Source organism: Caloenas nicobarica, chromosome 3 (genome assembly GCF_036013445.1).
Source record: "Caloenas nicobarica isolate bCalNic1 chromosome 3, bCalNic1.hap1, whole genome shotgun sequence".
Classification (NCBI taxonomy): Eukaryota; Metazoa; Chordata; class Aves; order Columbiformes; family Columbidae; genus Caloenas; species Caloenas nicobarica.
In genome coordinates, this window is record NC_088247.1 from 98,840,573 (window position 1) to 98,856,008 (window position 15,436).

The 15,436-nt window shown below is 42.3% G+C and overlaps 1 protein-coding gene across 1 annotated transcript in view; it reads right to left on the minus strand.

Annotated features, from left to right (window-relative positions):
• The window catches only part of PTPN14 (protein tyrosine phosphatase non-receptor type 14), a 120,860-nt gene that overhangs the window by 8,751 nt on the left and 96,673 nt on the right, over positions 1-15,436 (minus strand). The window contains exons 13-18 of the mRNA XM_065630519.1: positions 13,374-14,863; positions 10,943-11,086; positions 9,698-9,916; positions 5,767-5,895; positions 4,600-4,834; positions 2,356-2,519 (exon numbers count right to left, since the gene is read on the minus strand). Of these exons, the coding sequence (XP_065486591.1) occupies positions 2,356-2,519; positions 4,600-4,834; positions 5,767-5,895; positions 9,698-9,916; positions 10,943-11,086; positions 13,374-14,863 (2,381 nt within the window). The remainder of the gene's footprint in view (positions 1-2,355; positions 2,520-4,599; positions 4,835-5,766; positions 5,896-9,697; positions 9,917-10,942; positions 11,087-13,373; positions 14,864-15,436) is intronic.

The window sequence follows — 15,436 nt, forward strand, 5'->3', positions numbered from 1 at the left end:
CTCTCTCAGCAGTTCGGTGATTTTTACTGGGCACACAGTGATGCCTGCACCTCCTCAAAATGGATTAGGCTTTGACTTCATCTCAGAACTGAAAGAAAAACCCATCCTGCCTATTCGACCTCACTATTTGTAGTCAGCTTCGCATTTTATTCCAGGTGAGCAGAATCTTCAAACTCACCTTCATCACAGCATATGTGCCAAAAAAAGACACACAATGCTTTGCTAAGGTGGCATTTGCAAAAAGAACAAACAAAAATGTGGCTCATTTCTGACACCCAAACTAAAAGATCTCCCATATGAAAATGCACTGCAGCTGCAATCATGAGCTAATGTCCCAGTGCCAAATCCGAACTAGAAGCTGGTAGGGCATGATCTCAATTACTTTCTTGTTCTACGTGTCTACAGCAGTAAGGGTGTAATGATGTGACATATTACTTACTATACAGCAAGTTACTGAAACTATATCCCTGCAACGAGATACAGAGCTTTAGACTCAAGCAGCAAATGCCCAGAAGCCACAGAGACTGAAGCTGTATAAAATTTGATTAATCATGGCTTTTTACCTAAACCTCAAAATCAAGAGTTCTGGGTTTAGTTCTAGCACTGCTGCAGACTTTCCAAGATGGTCTGTATCAGGATTTTTCACCTCCTTTTCCTTTTTTCCTTCACTGCTAAAACGTTAACATTAATACATCTACTTACTAGGACAGTTCTGAGGAAATAAATTAATTTATAAGACTAAAGAAAACTTTAAAGTAATGTCATTTTATATCAGGAAAAAAAATAATTCTGCTTAAAAATAAACCAGTGAAACTGCTGCATGAAAAGGAACCTTCTCTGTGCAGAAGGAAGTGTTTCTCACAAACTGAAAACATTCTGTTAAGGTTTTTAATCTTTTTTTAAATTAGGTTTTAACAAACCAAAAATATTAACTTAGTACAATCTAGAGCAACAAAGCCCTTAAGGAAAAATGTCTTTAATATTAATGATGATTTCCACCATTAATCAAGACAAAAGAATGCTTTAATTAAGGGACATCAGAGAAATCCCAGTTATTGAGCAGCAGTCAGCACAGGGAGCCGCAGGATTCCCAAAGCACATACCTGTGTGTCCCTTCTGCCTGGCCCGCTCTTTCTCCCCCTTTCTCCCACCACGTACCCCACCCCCAAATAAAAAGGAAAGGAAAAAAGTGTAAATTGTGACACGGCTCAACAGGACAGCTTCACTTCTAGCGACGCTTAGACTTAGAGGAGGTTCATCTCAGCTGATCTGAGCCCAGGATCTCTAGGTGTAACTACAGAGTAACGAGCTGCTGGAGGGGGCTAACAGAGTAGAGAACAAAAAATGACTTCTTGCATCATTTTTTCAAAAACCAGTGATGAAGAGGAAAGTGCACTGGTACTTGCCTGCTTCAGGACTCACGTTTTTGAATGAGCCAGAAAGCTGTACTTTGCAGAGTGCCTTGCACAGAAAGGCTCCAATCTGTACCTCCTCTATGGTAACACACGAAAGCAGGTGAGCATTTCAGGTGCGTACATCCAGCCCTCCCTGAATTTCAAGCAACTCATCCAGTTCATGATTAACAGGAGGGACAGATGATATACGTCTATTTGTCACTCTTGCTGCATTTTTATCTCTACGAGAGGTTTTGTTCTTTGAGCAGTTTCTTTGGCAACAGAAATCCCCAGCTTCAACAGCTGTTGTGTTGAAACTGTGTGGCACACTGCTATTCAAGATGGGATGTTCTTCCTGGCCAGTTCCCCAGTGACACAAGACACAGATGAAAAGCAAGTTGCTCCACATGGTTACTCTGCCAGTGCTCTTATTCTTAACTCCAAACTGTATTACTAGTCTGGTAATATTGGCTGCAGATCCTAAAGATTCCCCAACATACACATGCCTCTTTCTTAAGACACAGGTTTCACTCCAGATGAGATTAAAGACAAGCGAGAGGAAGGAGTCCAAGAAAGGAATTTAGAGAGCAGAAAACTTTAGTTAAAAGAGCAGGGAAGCTGACATTATTCCCCAGCCTCTCTCAGGTAGTCCTCATAAAGACACGGTCTCTAGACTGTTAATTAAATACAGGTATGAATTAGACTAAATTCTTAAAAGAGAGAAAAAAACCCTAATTTTGAATGTATTAAAATAATACTAATAAAAATGCACGATATCAACTCAACAGGAAACTACAAGTAACATGCCATGGGAAATCTCTGCCCGTTGCATTTAAGGCCCTTGTCTCACAAAGGTAACAGAAGGAGAGCACTTCAATACCTTTTAATTTTAACCTCAGAAATGTAGCTAGTTTGTCAAGGAACGAGCTCAGGGTTTGTCCTGAGAAAGAAGCTGACTTACTTCATTATGCTCTAAGCACCCGATCATCAGCTCTGTCAGGATAACCACTCCGGTCCTGCCGACCCCCGCGCTGCAGTGAACCACGATGGGAGGGTTGCAGGTGTTGCTGCTGTCCAAGACGCTGTTGGTGTGGCGACGCACCGACTGGATCTCCTCCAAGTAGGCTGCAAGATAAAACGCAGGCAAGGTTGCAAACATCTATGGGTCTAAACGTAAAAATGAGGGAAAAAAAGAATACGGAAAAGTCATTCTTTGTCGAAGTGGCAGTAATTTACATTTTTTTACAACATACTAATTATTTTGGCCAAGGTGCACTGAACAGCACTGAATCCAGCAAGTACCAGCTGGGTGTCAGTTATTACTTGGGAGTCTGCTCCTTTAAATGAAATAGTTCTTCTAAAAAATTAAATTCTCTTATCCCCTCTGCAAACCTCCAGGTCCCCTAAGCAGATGATTCTAGACATTACTTACAGCAACTCCTGCTATTAACAGGCTGGGATCAAAATAACATTTAAGTCCCATTGAAACTACTGCCTGTGGAAGCCCATATCAGATGGGAAGCGAGCACCCACCTGCCCTGCTTCCCCCTCCCTCCCTTCTTGAGCGAGACAGAATCTCACCCACTGCTCTGCTCAGGGTTTCTTTCTCAACAGCTACGAGCCCTTCTGGGAGCTCCCTGTCTCAGTTTTCCCTGAAGCCATATCTAGAACAGTTGTCTTGTGTGGCTGTCCTGGCGTTGTTGCATTCTACTGCCAAACCGCGCAGAGAACCTGACATACTGGAAGCTCACCTGGTTAAACAAATGCACCATAAAATACAACTCCGACTCTGACTTCTAAACATCATTCCAGCATAGTCCAGGTGCGTGGCAAAGATGAGGGACCTCACCCAGACAGATACATCCAGATACAGAACTCTCCCACCAGAGTGTGACATGAGATCTGAGTTCAGCTCTCCTGCCCTGACTTTTGGGGTCATGGCCCTGCAGCCTGAGCGGTCCTTTTGACACAGCCAAGCTGTGGCTGGAGGCCTACTAACATCAGAAAAGCTAAATTTTAATCTATGCAGTGAAATAGGACTCCACATGGTGTCAAACAATGAGACAGAGGAAATGGGGACAATCAGGTTCCAGTTACTGCTGTGCCCAACCATAGCTACATGGGTTGGCGGGAGACACAAAGTACAAAACAAAGTAGGAATTGGGCAATAGCTTTGCCGTAAAGACAGAGCCCATGGCAAAAGCCAAAACATAATTTTTATTTTCTGCCCTCATGACAGAACTGGGAAAAGCAGACCATGTTATCTACATCGAGCTTATACGCCACAAAGGAGAGCGGATCACAGAAGGACTGTAGCTGTGGCAAGACTGAAGTGGAGCTAACGGGACTTTGCTGCAGAGCTGCGCTGCTGCGGCTGCAAAGCTTGCAGGAATTACAAGGGCAGGCATCTCCAGCACATCAGCGCACCACGTAGAGACTCCATCACACCCTACCGTAGCACCAGAGATGTGGCTTTAGTTAAATAATGGTTGAATTCCTATTACTGAATATGGTAGTGTTTATTACTTGGTAAGAAGTAGGAAGCGCTATTAACTCGTTACTGGTGAATATAATGGCCATCTGTTCAGAAATGCATGAACCGAGACCACATTTAATTGGGAAGGCCCTTGGCATTGCCCGGGTACACGCGGTTGGGAGAGTGGCAGAGTGTTCAGACGTACTGCACATGTGATGGAGCTCCATGCTCTTTTGCAACAAGTCTACTGAATGCTGCTGTCAGCAACAAGGACCTGCTCTGAAACTGGAGAAGTTGTGCCCTGCTTCCCTAACGTCTGAACCCCTCTCACCCAAACCTCTCTAACCACATTTGTGTGCCACCTTGTGCCACCTACACTCATTGGGTAGCCAGGAAGTGGCAACAACTTATACCGAGAGATCAGCCAGCAGAGGTATCCTATTATTTAAAATTTCCTGAGTCTTTAGCACCGTTGCTGCTTCTGATTTTTCCTCCGGTTATGCCAGGTCTTTCAGGACCAAAACCCTCAAACACCTTAGCTCCTACCTCTTGAATCCCACTTTTTTCTCCAAATCACAGCAAAGCAGCACAATCTAGTTGAGACCTTTGTATGCCACAGCAATAAGCATTTAATATCAATCTCGGCTCTGACTAGGTACAGTGAACTGAATCCAGTGTAAGCAGCTTTTTCTTTGATGTATTTTATAATGCAAATCAAAGAAATCTTACATAAAAAGCCTTGGACTTCTTCTGGACACCCATGGTCTGGCCAGTCAGTATACTGCAAATGCCACACTGTCCTCTCTTGTCCAGAGAGAAGATGCTTGACCTTCAGACCAGTAGTTGCATAGCAGCCGGAGTCTGTGCGGAACTTAGTTGTCACCTTGAACTTGCCGTAAGTGGCTGAACTGTGCTTAGAGCCCAGTTTAGGCCAATAACGATGACTCTTACTTCTTCCTCCCTCCTTAACAACAAACAAAAAAGCCATTAGTTCCTGCAATTATAATTCTCTACAAAGAGAGGGCATAAAACTCTGCAGATAAACCAAGTATTCTTATTTCAAATTACTGGAAGAGCAAGGAACATCCCACAAAATAAAGAAAATATCCATTAAAACTCTCACCCATATAATATTTCTAAGTGTAAAGATGCTCGAAGAACTAACTCTTGTGTCACGGCAAAAGCCAGCTACTGCCTACAACACCTCAGTAAATTTTCTCCGGGGGAATCCTCTCCTTTAAATGGAAGGAGATTCTCTTCATCACCTTCTAAGTATCTGTTGTTGATCAGCCTTGGGAACTGGACAGTGACTTGATGTGCTATGGCACATCCTGTGTTTGCTAAAAGCAACCAGGCATAAAGCAGAATGCAGTGTTAGTTATCAATGTGTGCTGGTTTTTATAACATAGCACATAGTTCTTGGATTACAATAGAAATAACTGTTTGGCTTGGCATAAGAATAAAAAGATTTTTTTTTTTAAATTTTTTTTTTTTTTTTTTTACATGGACACTTCTACGGAAACAACAGCTTCTGGTCTCTTTTCAGTTGATAAGAGTGACATTATGCAGAACTGGCCCTGGATGGGCTGCAAGTCTGTGTCATTTTAACCAGGAGCAGTTCAGTGCTCTCACATTCCAGTGGAAACATCTTTGTTTGGTTTGGCCAAACTGAAGTGGAGCAGGGAGAAGGGGGAGGTTCTGCTTGTTTCGCTTTAGTACTTGCCAAACTGAGTATCAGAAAATTACAAAGTATAGTATTATAGCAGTACAAGCATATGTTCAAACAGAGTAAGAGGAAAGAGGGTTGTTGATAGAAAAAACAGGTTACTGGAGCGGGAGGTGATGATAACAGATTTGCTCGCATCAGAAAGAAATGTATTCTGTGCTTTTACATACCTCTTCAGCTGTGACCATGGCTATAACATTCACCCCCTGTTCCCACACCATCTGCCAGAAGTCGTGGCACGTGTGTGGCAGAGGCCCTTGGGTAGCGATGTAGTGCCACTCCTCTCCACCTACGGTGACCTGGGAGTAAGAAAAATAGAATACAGTCAGTGCCCAAAATCTCACCAGAGTCTGTGCCAGAACTGCCCTTTAAACAAAAGAGACCATCATGAAACCTTTACTTGTTTGTTCTTCCAATTTTGCACAAAATCTTGAACAAGAATCATGCTTTTGATAGGAGTAAATCTGACAAAACACAATCTTTGGTGCTTCCAAGTCCTTTCTTGATGCTCGTAAACATAAAGCTTTGAACAAAATGTCATCTATTTTTCTTGCCATTGCATCTGGATTGTATAGATGAAAAATGTCTGGTTTCTGATATGGCTGAAGTACAAATAAGCAGCTGACTGACCTCCCTGGGCTTGGTGACAGATCCACGATGAAAGAAAAACTGAGCACCAGAGAAGGGTCTATATACATTAAAAAGGCACCACATTGCTTCAAATTAACACACAGTGCTGTAGAAAGCCCGAACGGAAATGAGATTTTGCACGAGGAAAGCTAAAGGCCTCTGCTCTTAGGGACCTCCGTCAATTGTTTTCCACTCAGGCAAAATCCAGTTTCTTAAACCAACTCTCACTACACTGATCACTGCTGAAGATGTGGCCAAGCTGGCCCCAGAGGATGATCAGCCTTGGGAACTGGACAGTGACTTGATGTGCTATGGCACATCCTGTGTTTGCTAAAAGCAACCAGGCATAAAGCAGAATGCAGTGTTAGTTATCAATGTGTGCTGGTTCTGTCCCCACACTGTACCTAACACAGAACTCAGATGGGCTTGTTGCCAGCCAGGGATGAGATCAAGACAGGCGTCATTTCCAGTTACTCTGCCTCACTCATCTGGGGTTTTTCAGTTCAGAAGCTGCAAACTACTATAAAGTTAATCCAGCGCATTAAATAGCTTTGAAATGCCATGTGAAATTTAAAATTATCTAAAGCTGTAGTCATGTAAGTCTATTTCCCAATAGATATCTGGATTACTAACCACATCTTATAGAAATACTTGAGTATTGACATGACGACATGTAATGAAATTATTTTTAAAGCACTAACACACAGATTTATACTCTATAAATTATATAACGCCCTGAATAGGCCCAGCAGTACCTTGGAGTTAACCAGTATAAAACACTGCATCTTTACCTGAGGCAGATCTTCATACTTAGGCAGTTAAAAAAAAAAAAAAAAAAAAAAAAAAAAAATCACTTGAGCACACAAAATTATTATTTTATGACAGATTATTTGCTAAACATCAGGAAAGGTTTACACAAAAAGAATTTTTTTCTAACTTGTACCTAAAAAGCCAAACCACTTCCAGAGCTACTAGATATTTAAAAATGTGCTCACCAGCAAAAAACAAATCCAGACAAACTAATTATTTTGGAAAGCTAAAATATTTTCCCTTCTCAGGCTAAGACCTCTTAATTCCACACGTTAGCCCAGAGCCACTTCTCACAAAGTTATAAATCCCAGAGAAGAAGATTTACAACAGAAATGCTGACACTTCCATAAATATCAAGGTGCTGGCGGACAATGCTACAAGGAGCAATCAATAACTCTGACAGGTTTAAGTATATACTGCATTTGAAGTACAGGCCTTCGAATAAATTTTCGAAAATAGTATCAATTTATTTGTTATTCAAACAGCTGTTCATTAAGCTGAGTTACCTGGGGTTTTGCACCTCTAACTAGCACAGCGTTTGTATGATAAATTTTTCACTGCACTGAAGATGGTTTTCAACCTTGTACACCAGCTTATTTTCTTATTTCATATATGCAGCATTCACCTCTGCAAATGATGGTTAAAATCTGCAAGACCAATGCAGGTAGACTCCTCAAGTTGTTCTACTAGCTGGGAACGAATATAAACTGCACAGCACTACCTGGCATTGTGCACTCCGTCTGGTCTTGCGCTTGCATGCTCGTCTGCAGTTCTGAGTGCTGGCTTAGTGTTACTGAGCTTTTGAAGTTGGCACTGACCTGATCCAAACAGTCAGATGAAACAGTCTTAAGAATTTTTTTGCTTAATCCATAAATTTAATTACAATTTGTCTCTCTGGTATAGACAACGATCTTAGTATCTTAACAGCAAAGGCCAATAGTAAATAAGCAGAGAAAAAAAAACCCGAAGGGCTCGCAGACTGATCTGGAATCCTCCAGGCACGGATCTTCTCAGGATGATAGAGGAGTTTTCTTTGTCTATTGACTTCTGGTCCAAATATCCATCCTCCTGGCACATGGTATGAAAGGACCATAAATAGTCTGGAGGGAATGGGATGCCTGGAATGTTTACTGCATTCTAATGCCCTGACTGCAGGATATTAAAAATTGAATATTGGGCCGCGAACACATACACACACGCTGTGCTACCGAGGTAAATTTTGCAGATGCGATTTCACCTTCTAAGCAAAAGCGCATCTGCTTGGCTTCCGTACGCACCATTATGAATGTGAGAGGAAAATACTGGAAGGACTGTCACGTGCTAAAACGTTTGTGCGTGTTCCTGGGTGCTCTATGAATGTGAGATGCCTGCGTGTCCAACACTGACACAAAAGGCAAAATGTGGACTCAAAACTGGCCAGGGAAAATTGTTTTCTGGCTGGTATTGCTTTGTGGGCATAATTTATGTCAGGAATCTCTTTTATTTTGGCCTCCTAACAAAGTAGATGAAAAATTTTGGGCTCAGAAATCCATCATCATAGCAACGTTTGATTATGCAAAAACTCAGTATCTGCTACCTACCAGGCTATGTAGAAAAGTGATAACCTGCCAGGGTCCTGGTTCAGAAATTGGTTTGAATCAACAGGATTTAAGACTGTAAGCTACAACCAAGGAGGCCAGCAAGTCTCTTTAAACTTTAAAAAGGCTTTTTTACTCCAGGAAAATATTAATTTAACAGCACGTGTTATTTGTTATTTTTGAATTACTACTTCTTAATTTGGGGTCTAAAAATGAGAAAAAGCAGACAGCCCTCTCTGACAAGAGAATCTATCATCTGAGGGAGAAGAGTGCTACTTCTCTCAGGGTAGAGGACAGGATTTAAAAAATAAATAAATAAATAAAAATCAATGAACTGCATACGTAGAGCTACATCCTTGATTTTTAACAATCATGTCCTCTATGCCAGTAAACGGAAAAAATACTTCAGTCAAATTTTGTGCAGTATTTCCTTCAGGCTGCACCGTTCAGTTGCAGGGCTCAAGCTGCATGGGTTGTTGTGTTCCCCAAGTGGCCCACGAGGCTATTTGGACTGATAAATCAGAAGATGTAATGACCCAACAGACAAAGTTTGTCTGCAGCTGTCTGTCCCTCTTGACTACTTCCACTGGTGGAAACCCTGAATATGTTCCTCTCTAGGAGTAACATCTCCCTGCCCTGCACTTAGCTGCTTTTTCTTTCAGGTACAGGGTCATGCCAACCATGATCCTATGATATTACATATTGTATCTCATGATACTGCATATTCCATTCGAGGTATTGGGGCTGATCTAATGCATTTTCATGAGGTTTAAGAAACACAGCATCTCTTTCTACATTAACCAACAGAGACACTCCACAACCAGCTGGCAGAGGTAGGCATAAAAAGTAAGGATGCCTCCCTAAAGTGACTTTCCAATCTCTCGCAAATAAATCAAGTCATGCATGTTAGTTGATAGGGGAGTTTAGAGATGCCCATGCTGACGCAAAGGTACAATGACGCACTCTGACTAAGCTACCTTTTCGGAACTCCCACAGTTACAGAAAATGCTGTTATGGGTCCACAAATGCAAACGAAGCTTTAACATATCTTCGTTTGCAAAGCAAAGTTCAAGAAAGCTTTTACCCTTATGTGTGAAGCATTGATGTAGCCTGTATTATTTTCTTTGGTCGGCACCAGCTCCACTCGGTTCTCCTCATAAGGGACGACCTCCCTGATGCGGTTGCGCTCGGTGTTTTCCGGCAAGGCAGCAGTGGTGAAGATCCCATCCGCCTTTTTCTTTGGAATCTGCTCGTATTCTGTAAACACCATCCCCTCTTCCAACTTCCTCTTCAAGATTTTGCACTAAGATTTAACAAAAAGGAACACCAACCCATTAATTCCTCCTGCAAAAATATTTACCCCTAGACCCATCCATCACTTCTTTGAATTGCAGTATACAGCCATAGCATTCTCTCACTCGCTTCTTTTTTAGTTGCATTTATCTGGGGAAACACAGCACACTCTCTTTCTTTCTACTGAATGAAACCACAAGCCATTTTTACATTTTTACATTCCACCTCCACATTTAAGACTGACACCAAAAAAATCAGAAACATGCTAAATACTATCCTGGTTGAGTATGAATTTGTATGTGATTTCACCACAACAGATACTTGTAAAAATATCTTAAGTTTATCTCTTCAGGAAGAAGAACACACTGTGAGAAGTGCGATGTGGTCCACCTTTTCAGAAGACTTGCACACATGCAATTTCTGTGGTTGAACGAAACCCCACATACGTACAGGCAGAGGTTAAGTTCTGTCGCCTGCATACCAGACAACACAAGGCTGCAAATTTCTATCCAGAAAGCCGGAGAGATTCGTTACAAATATGTCTCTGAAATCTTAATGGCAACAACTGCTTTTAATTTCTGAAATTCCATATACATACACACACCCACATGTGCAAACATCAGGAGGCAAAAAACTTTTTGTTATTTAATCTTGTTAGAGACTTTTAACTGAACTCCTTGGTTGTATCAGGACATGAAAGATGGTATCTACAGATGATCACTGTAGAAAGACTGCCTGATCAAGTGGAAAATGTGCAAATTGTTAGATTGACAGCTTGATCTTTTATGACAATGTACGGCCACATGAAACAGTGAACAGCCTCAATTTTCACCGACTTCAGTAAACGTTCAAGACATTTAACACTTTGTCAGCATCTGAAGACACACCACTGTTACCAAAAGGCCTCTTCCATTAATGGCTCTTAAAAATTTTAAGATACATTTTTTCACATTTTAAATCAAGCTTTAATACTTTAGAAACTTCACGCTGCTGGGAACAAAGGCAACGAGCAACATTTCATGAGCCTCCATCTTACCCTCTCATCCATTGGCACCTTGGCGACTTCATCCTGGCTGTCCTCCGGCACTGGAACCCTAGCAACCGAGAGTCCGTTCAGTGCTGCCAACATCAAGGGCCTCTTCTGGGCATCCAGGCCTGCCATCTTCTGCTTTTCTAGATTCTTTTGGCAAGAAAAGGCACGTTTTCATCTCTGTGTGATTATTTATAATGCCAGTAAAATGCTGGAATGTTTTTTTAATCTCCAAAATCTGCAACTCTCTGGCCAAGGAATGCAGATGATCACCATTAGCATCGTAAATTCAAATACAACCTCTATTCTTCCTGTTATTCCTCAAAGGCCTGCTCCTACATGAGCATTTTAATTTCAAAGAAGCAATCCCAGCACATAATACAGTTTACAAGCCATCGAAAGACATACAAATACAATCTCGAGCATTTTTCTGCAAACATTATTCTGAATGTAGGACACACAAAGCATCACCCTGTTACGTTAAAGCAGCGCTACCGTAGCCAAGATACCTGAGGCATCTTTCAAAAAGCAATAATTTCAATCTAGTAGAACAAACAGTAAAACACAGGACAGTTGTTTCTCTTCTATGATGGCAATGCTTAAAATGAGAAGTCTTCTGATGCACTCAGCTATTATGGTGATTCAAATAGCACCCATGATATATTTCACGCTAAAAACTGAGCTCACAAATCCCAGAAACCAAACATAACAGCAGCCAGGGAGGGGTATTGTTTCCCATATTCATGCATCATGTCACGCTGCAACACGGAGAACCCGAGTATGAATTTTAAATTCATTCATCCTGCTGCCCTCCTTATGCCACTGGGAGCTGAAACACCAAACGACACTACAGACCATCTCTAGAAGGAGCAGAATTATGGATATTTTATTCCATTTCCTTAACAGTTCTTTCTGACGGATTTGGAAGGAGAGATGAGCACAAGGGATGGCTGGTTCTCAGCTGTGGTCACCACATAGGGTGTGGTTCCAGAAAGCAGGAAAACGCAAGTAGTTTTTCTTTGTTTGAGGATTTTATTATTATTCCTACTTGCGAGGTAAAATAGAAACGTCTGCGTTCAAAAGATCAAGGTCATCAAATTACCATTAATATAACATGATTCCTACAACAAAAGGAAGGTCTGCATGTCTTAAGACTGCTGATCTAGGCTGAAACCATCTTCAAAGCTTAATGCTAAGACAACCCCTCTACTTTCAAAACAACAACACCAGCAGCACCTTTTGACCAGACTGGTCTGAATAATTATTCAGAGGAAGAGTACTCAAACAACATCCCTAAGCTTTCTTCTTGACTTCATTTCCACCCTAAAATCCTTTGGGCTTCTGCTTCTCAATGTTTTCTTTCCTCAGCAGATCAAAAGAGCACATCTATGCTTGTTGTTACACCAGTGTCTACAGTATTCATTCATGAAAAATTACGTTTTTTATAGTCAAGTATCTATTTCACATTTAAATGTTAAGATTCTGCAAGGAGTAAATGCAGTCTCCAGGATACAACTTAGTGGCCCAAGTTTGATTCCTAATCATTACATCAGTGTAAGGATCACCAAGGAACAAGAAGCACTATACAGAGGTTTAGAAATCTTTTTTTTAACATGCAGTAGTATTTAAATCTAACTAGTTACCGCTCTAGTACATTACAAAGTCTTTTCTACTCTGGACCATTTAGATGCTTCATTAATTTGTTTCAAGAATTGTTTTATTTTCAGACCTCAATTCTGAAAAAAAGAACTACTTAGTTTGCTTTCTGTAACTGCGGTGGCACTTTCCAGGGCATTATCTCAAGCACATACATAAGTCACTGAATGGTGAGCATGCCTCATATTTCTGCCATTGCTTGCAGTGACACGGAAGCCTTTAAATACTTTTTATTCTAAATTCATTGCAAGTTTAAAAGCACCCTATTTCTCATACTTTAGTACATTAAAAAAAAAACCAAAAATAAACAAAAAAAAATCCAGATCCTCAACCACCCAGCCTCTACATCTGCTGCTTCTGTAATTAGATATCCCATCACTTATTTATTGGAAAAAAGGGCAATCCATACTCTACAGCCACCAGTGCTTTATTCAGATAACTATGTTGTATAAAGTGGCAAGAAAGGCAATCAAAGAGACTGTTTGAAAAACTCAAAAGAGTTTCCATTATGTTATATATATTGTGACACTTAACTCGACATCCCTGCAAAGAAGGAATAAAGCACTAGTGCCGAAACACCATCTCCCGGCCACCTCAGCAAATGCGCTGCAGACCTGTCCTGTCCCCAGATCTGCGGGGGCTTAATATCACATTTCCTAACTTGAAGCAAATCGACATCTTCCCACCCATGTGTTACCCACAGTGTACTGATCCAACAGTTTTATGGTATGGAAACTGATCTGATTTCCAAGAAGCCACTGCAACAAAGGAAGGCACTTACCCTCATCATGATTTCTCTTTCTATAATGCTGTCCTCAATAGAAAACATTTCAGACACAGGCCTTTCCTTGACAGGTTCTTTCTTGACCCTCTCCTTCACACTCGTGAGGTCAGGCTCTGAGATGGAGGGCCCGAGCGAAGACCCGTTTATTGCCATTTGATCAGTTCGAGAGACACTAATGGCTTTGGAAGGGCCAGGCCTCATGGCCTTGGCCCTGGCTACGGCCACAGAAACGCTAACGTGGTCCTGCCTCAGGGCTCCATTGCTGACACTCTTACGAGGCCCAGGGTACTCTGGAGGAGGTTTATTTGGTATTCTAGCCAAGGCAGCTTGCAGCTGAGCACTGTACTCCATGTTCTCAGGAAGGGCTGTTATCCGTGACACAGATTCTGGGGTTTCTTCTTCCTCTTCGCTTTCACTGCTGTGTATCAGCATTGTCGCATCAGAGAATGTCTTTTTGTGATGATAATGAGGAACCTGCTGAACTTCGTGCCCCATCTGAACCGACTCTTCTGGCTGCACCTGCTCCCGCAAAGTGTTCCTGCGTGGCAGAGGGGCGTTTAAAGTCTTTAACGCCATGGCTTCTATACCCCGTACCATATTGCTGATGACCTCCAAACTATGGCGCTTGTTCACGGCTGCGTGATGCTTCACCGCCATGAGGGGCTCGCTGACCTCCTGCAGCGACTGACGGACGACCGGCGAGCTGTCCTCTTGGAAGGTCTTTACCGAGAGCTGGACTTTGCGGGTGACCAAGTCGGGACTGCTCCCGCTGACGTACTTGTGCCGGTGGCTTGCCAGGTCGGGCGTGCTGGTGGCAGGACGCGGGCGCGGGTAGGGAGGCGGGGGTCTGAAGAGATAGTTCTTCAACATGTGAGCGGTGTTGTAGCTCTGGCTGCTCTGCAGCTGCATGTTGGCCAGCTCCGGCGTGCTGACCGTGTGGGATATGGCGCTGGCTGCCGTCTTGTTTTGAGCAGCGTTATTAGGGTTCATTTGGTCAGACGGGGCAACAGGCTTGTTGTAGCTGCCACCCTGCGGCCCGTATGTAATCGTGTAAGGATGTCGCTCTCGGATCTCGGGCTGACTGTATACTAGGTCTTCTGGCTGGTTATAAGCATGTGTGTTTCCAATATTGAGATTCCTCAAAGACTGACTTTGGCTGTCCATCTGGATCACCCCTCTCTTCATTTGCCTCATGACAGTTTCATAATCTGGAGTCGGCCGGTAGGACGGCACTATGATTGCACTATGTCTGTGGCTGGGGATGTAGTCTGCTCTCATGATGTCGCTTCCGGGGATGCTCAGATTTGAGGACATTGGAGATGCCTGGATGAAGTTCTGTGAGCGATTGAGGGAGTTCATGCTGTGGGCACTGCATACGCTCCCATTGGGTCCATTACCATTCAAGTAGCTGAAGTCCATTGGACACCTGTCTAAACTGGTCTGAGACCTACAGTAAAAAGTTTCTTCATTTCCATGGAAAATGCTATCTGTGTAAAGCAGAGATAAAAGACATTGGCAATTTTAACATACAAGGACTCATTCAACGTTAACAAAACTTAAAGTGCAGTCTGCATCAGCGATTACAGAGACAGCTTAGCGTACAACAACTGCAGGGAACATTTGGCCTTGGGAGCATCCTTGGGTCACTGAAACAGAATTAAAACAAAGCTACTCCTGTAAACACTCCCAACAGTTAGCAAAATCTGGTAGTTCAGATCTTTGTGGGAGATATGAAAGGCGAAAGAGAGCAAGTGTTTTTGCCTGGGGTGGCAAGGAACAATAAAGGTGCATTTCCTTCATCAGCATCCTGGAAGGTCTCACTGCTGCTGCCACCTTAAAAAAGCAGTGCTGCTAGCCTGTGGTAATCCTAAAAATTCTCTTATGTCTTTTGTTGATACACTGTTGAAATCAGCTTCAACAATACAGAGAAGCCTGTGGTAAAACTAAGGGGACTTTACAATTCTTCTAAAATTAAGAATATCCCTCTTCAGAGCCTCAGTTTCACAGTCCAACAGTAGTAGCCACTAAGTCAAATTTTATACTGTATGCAAGGAACTACA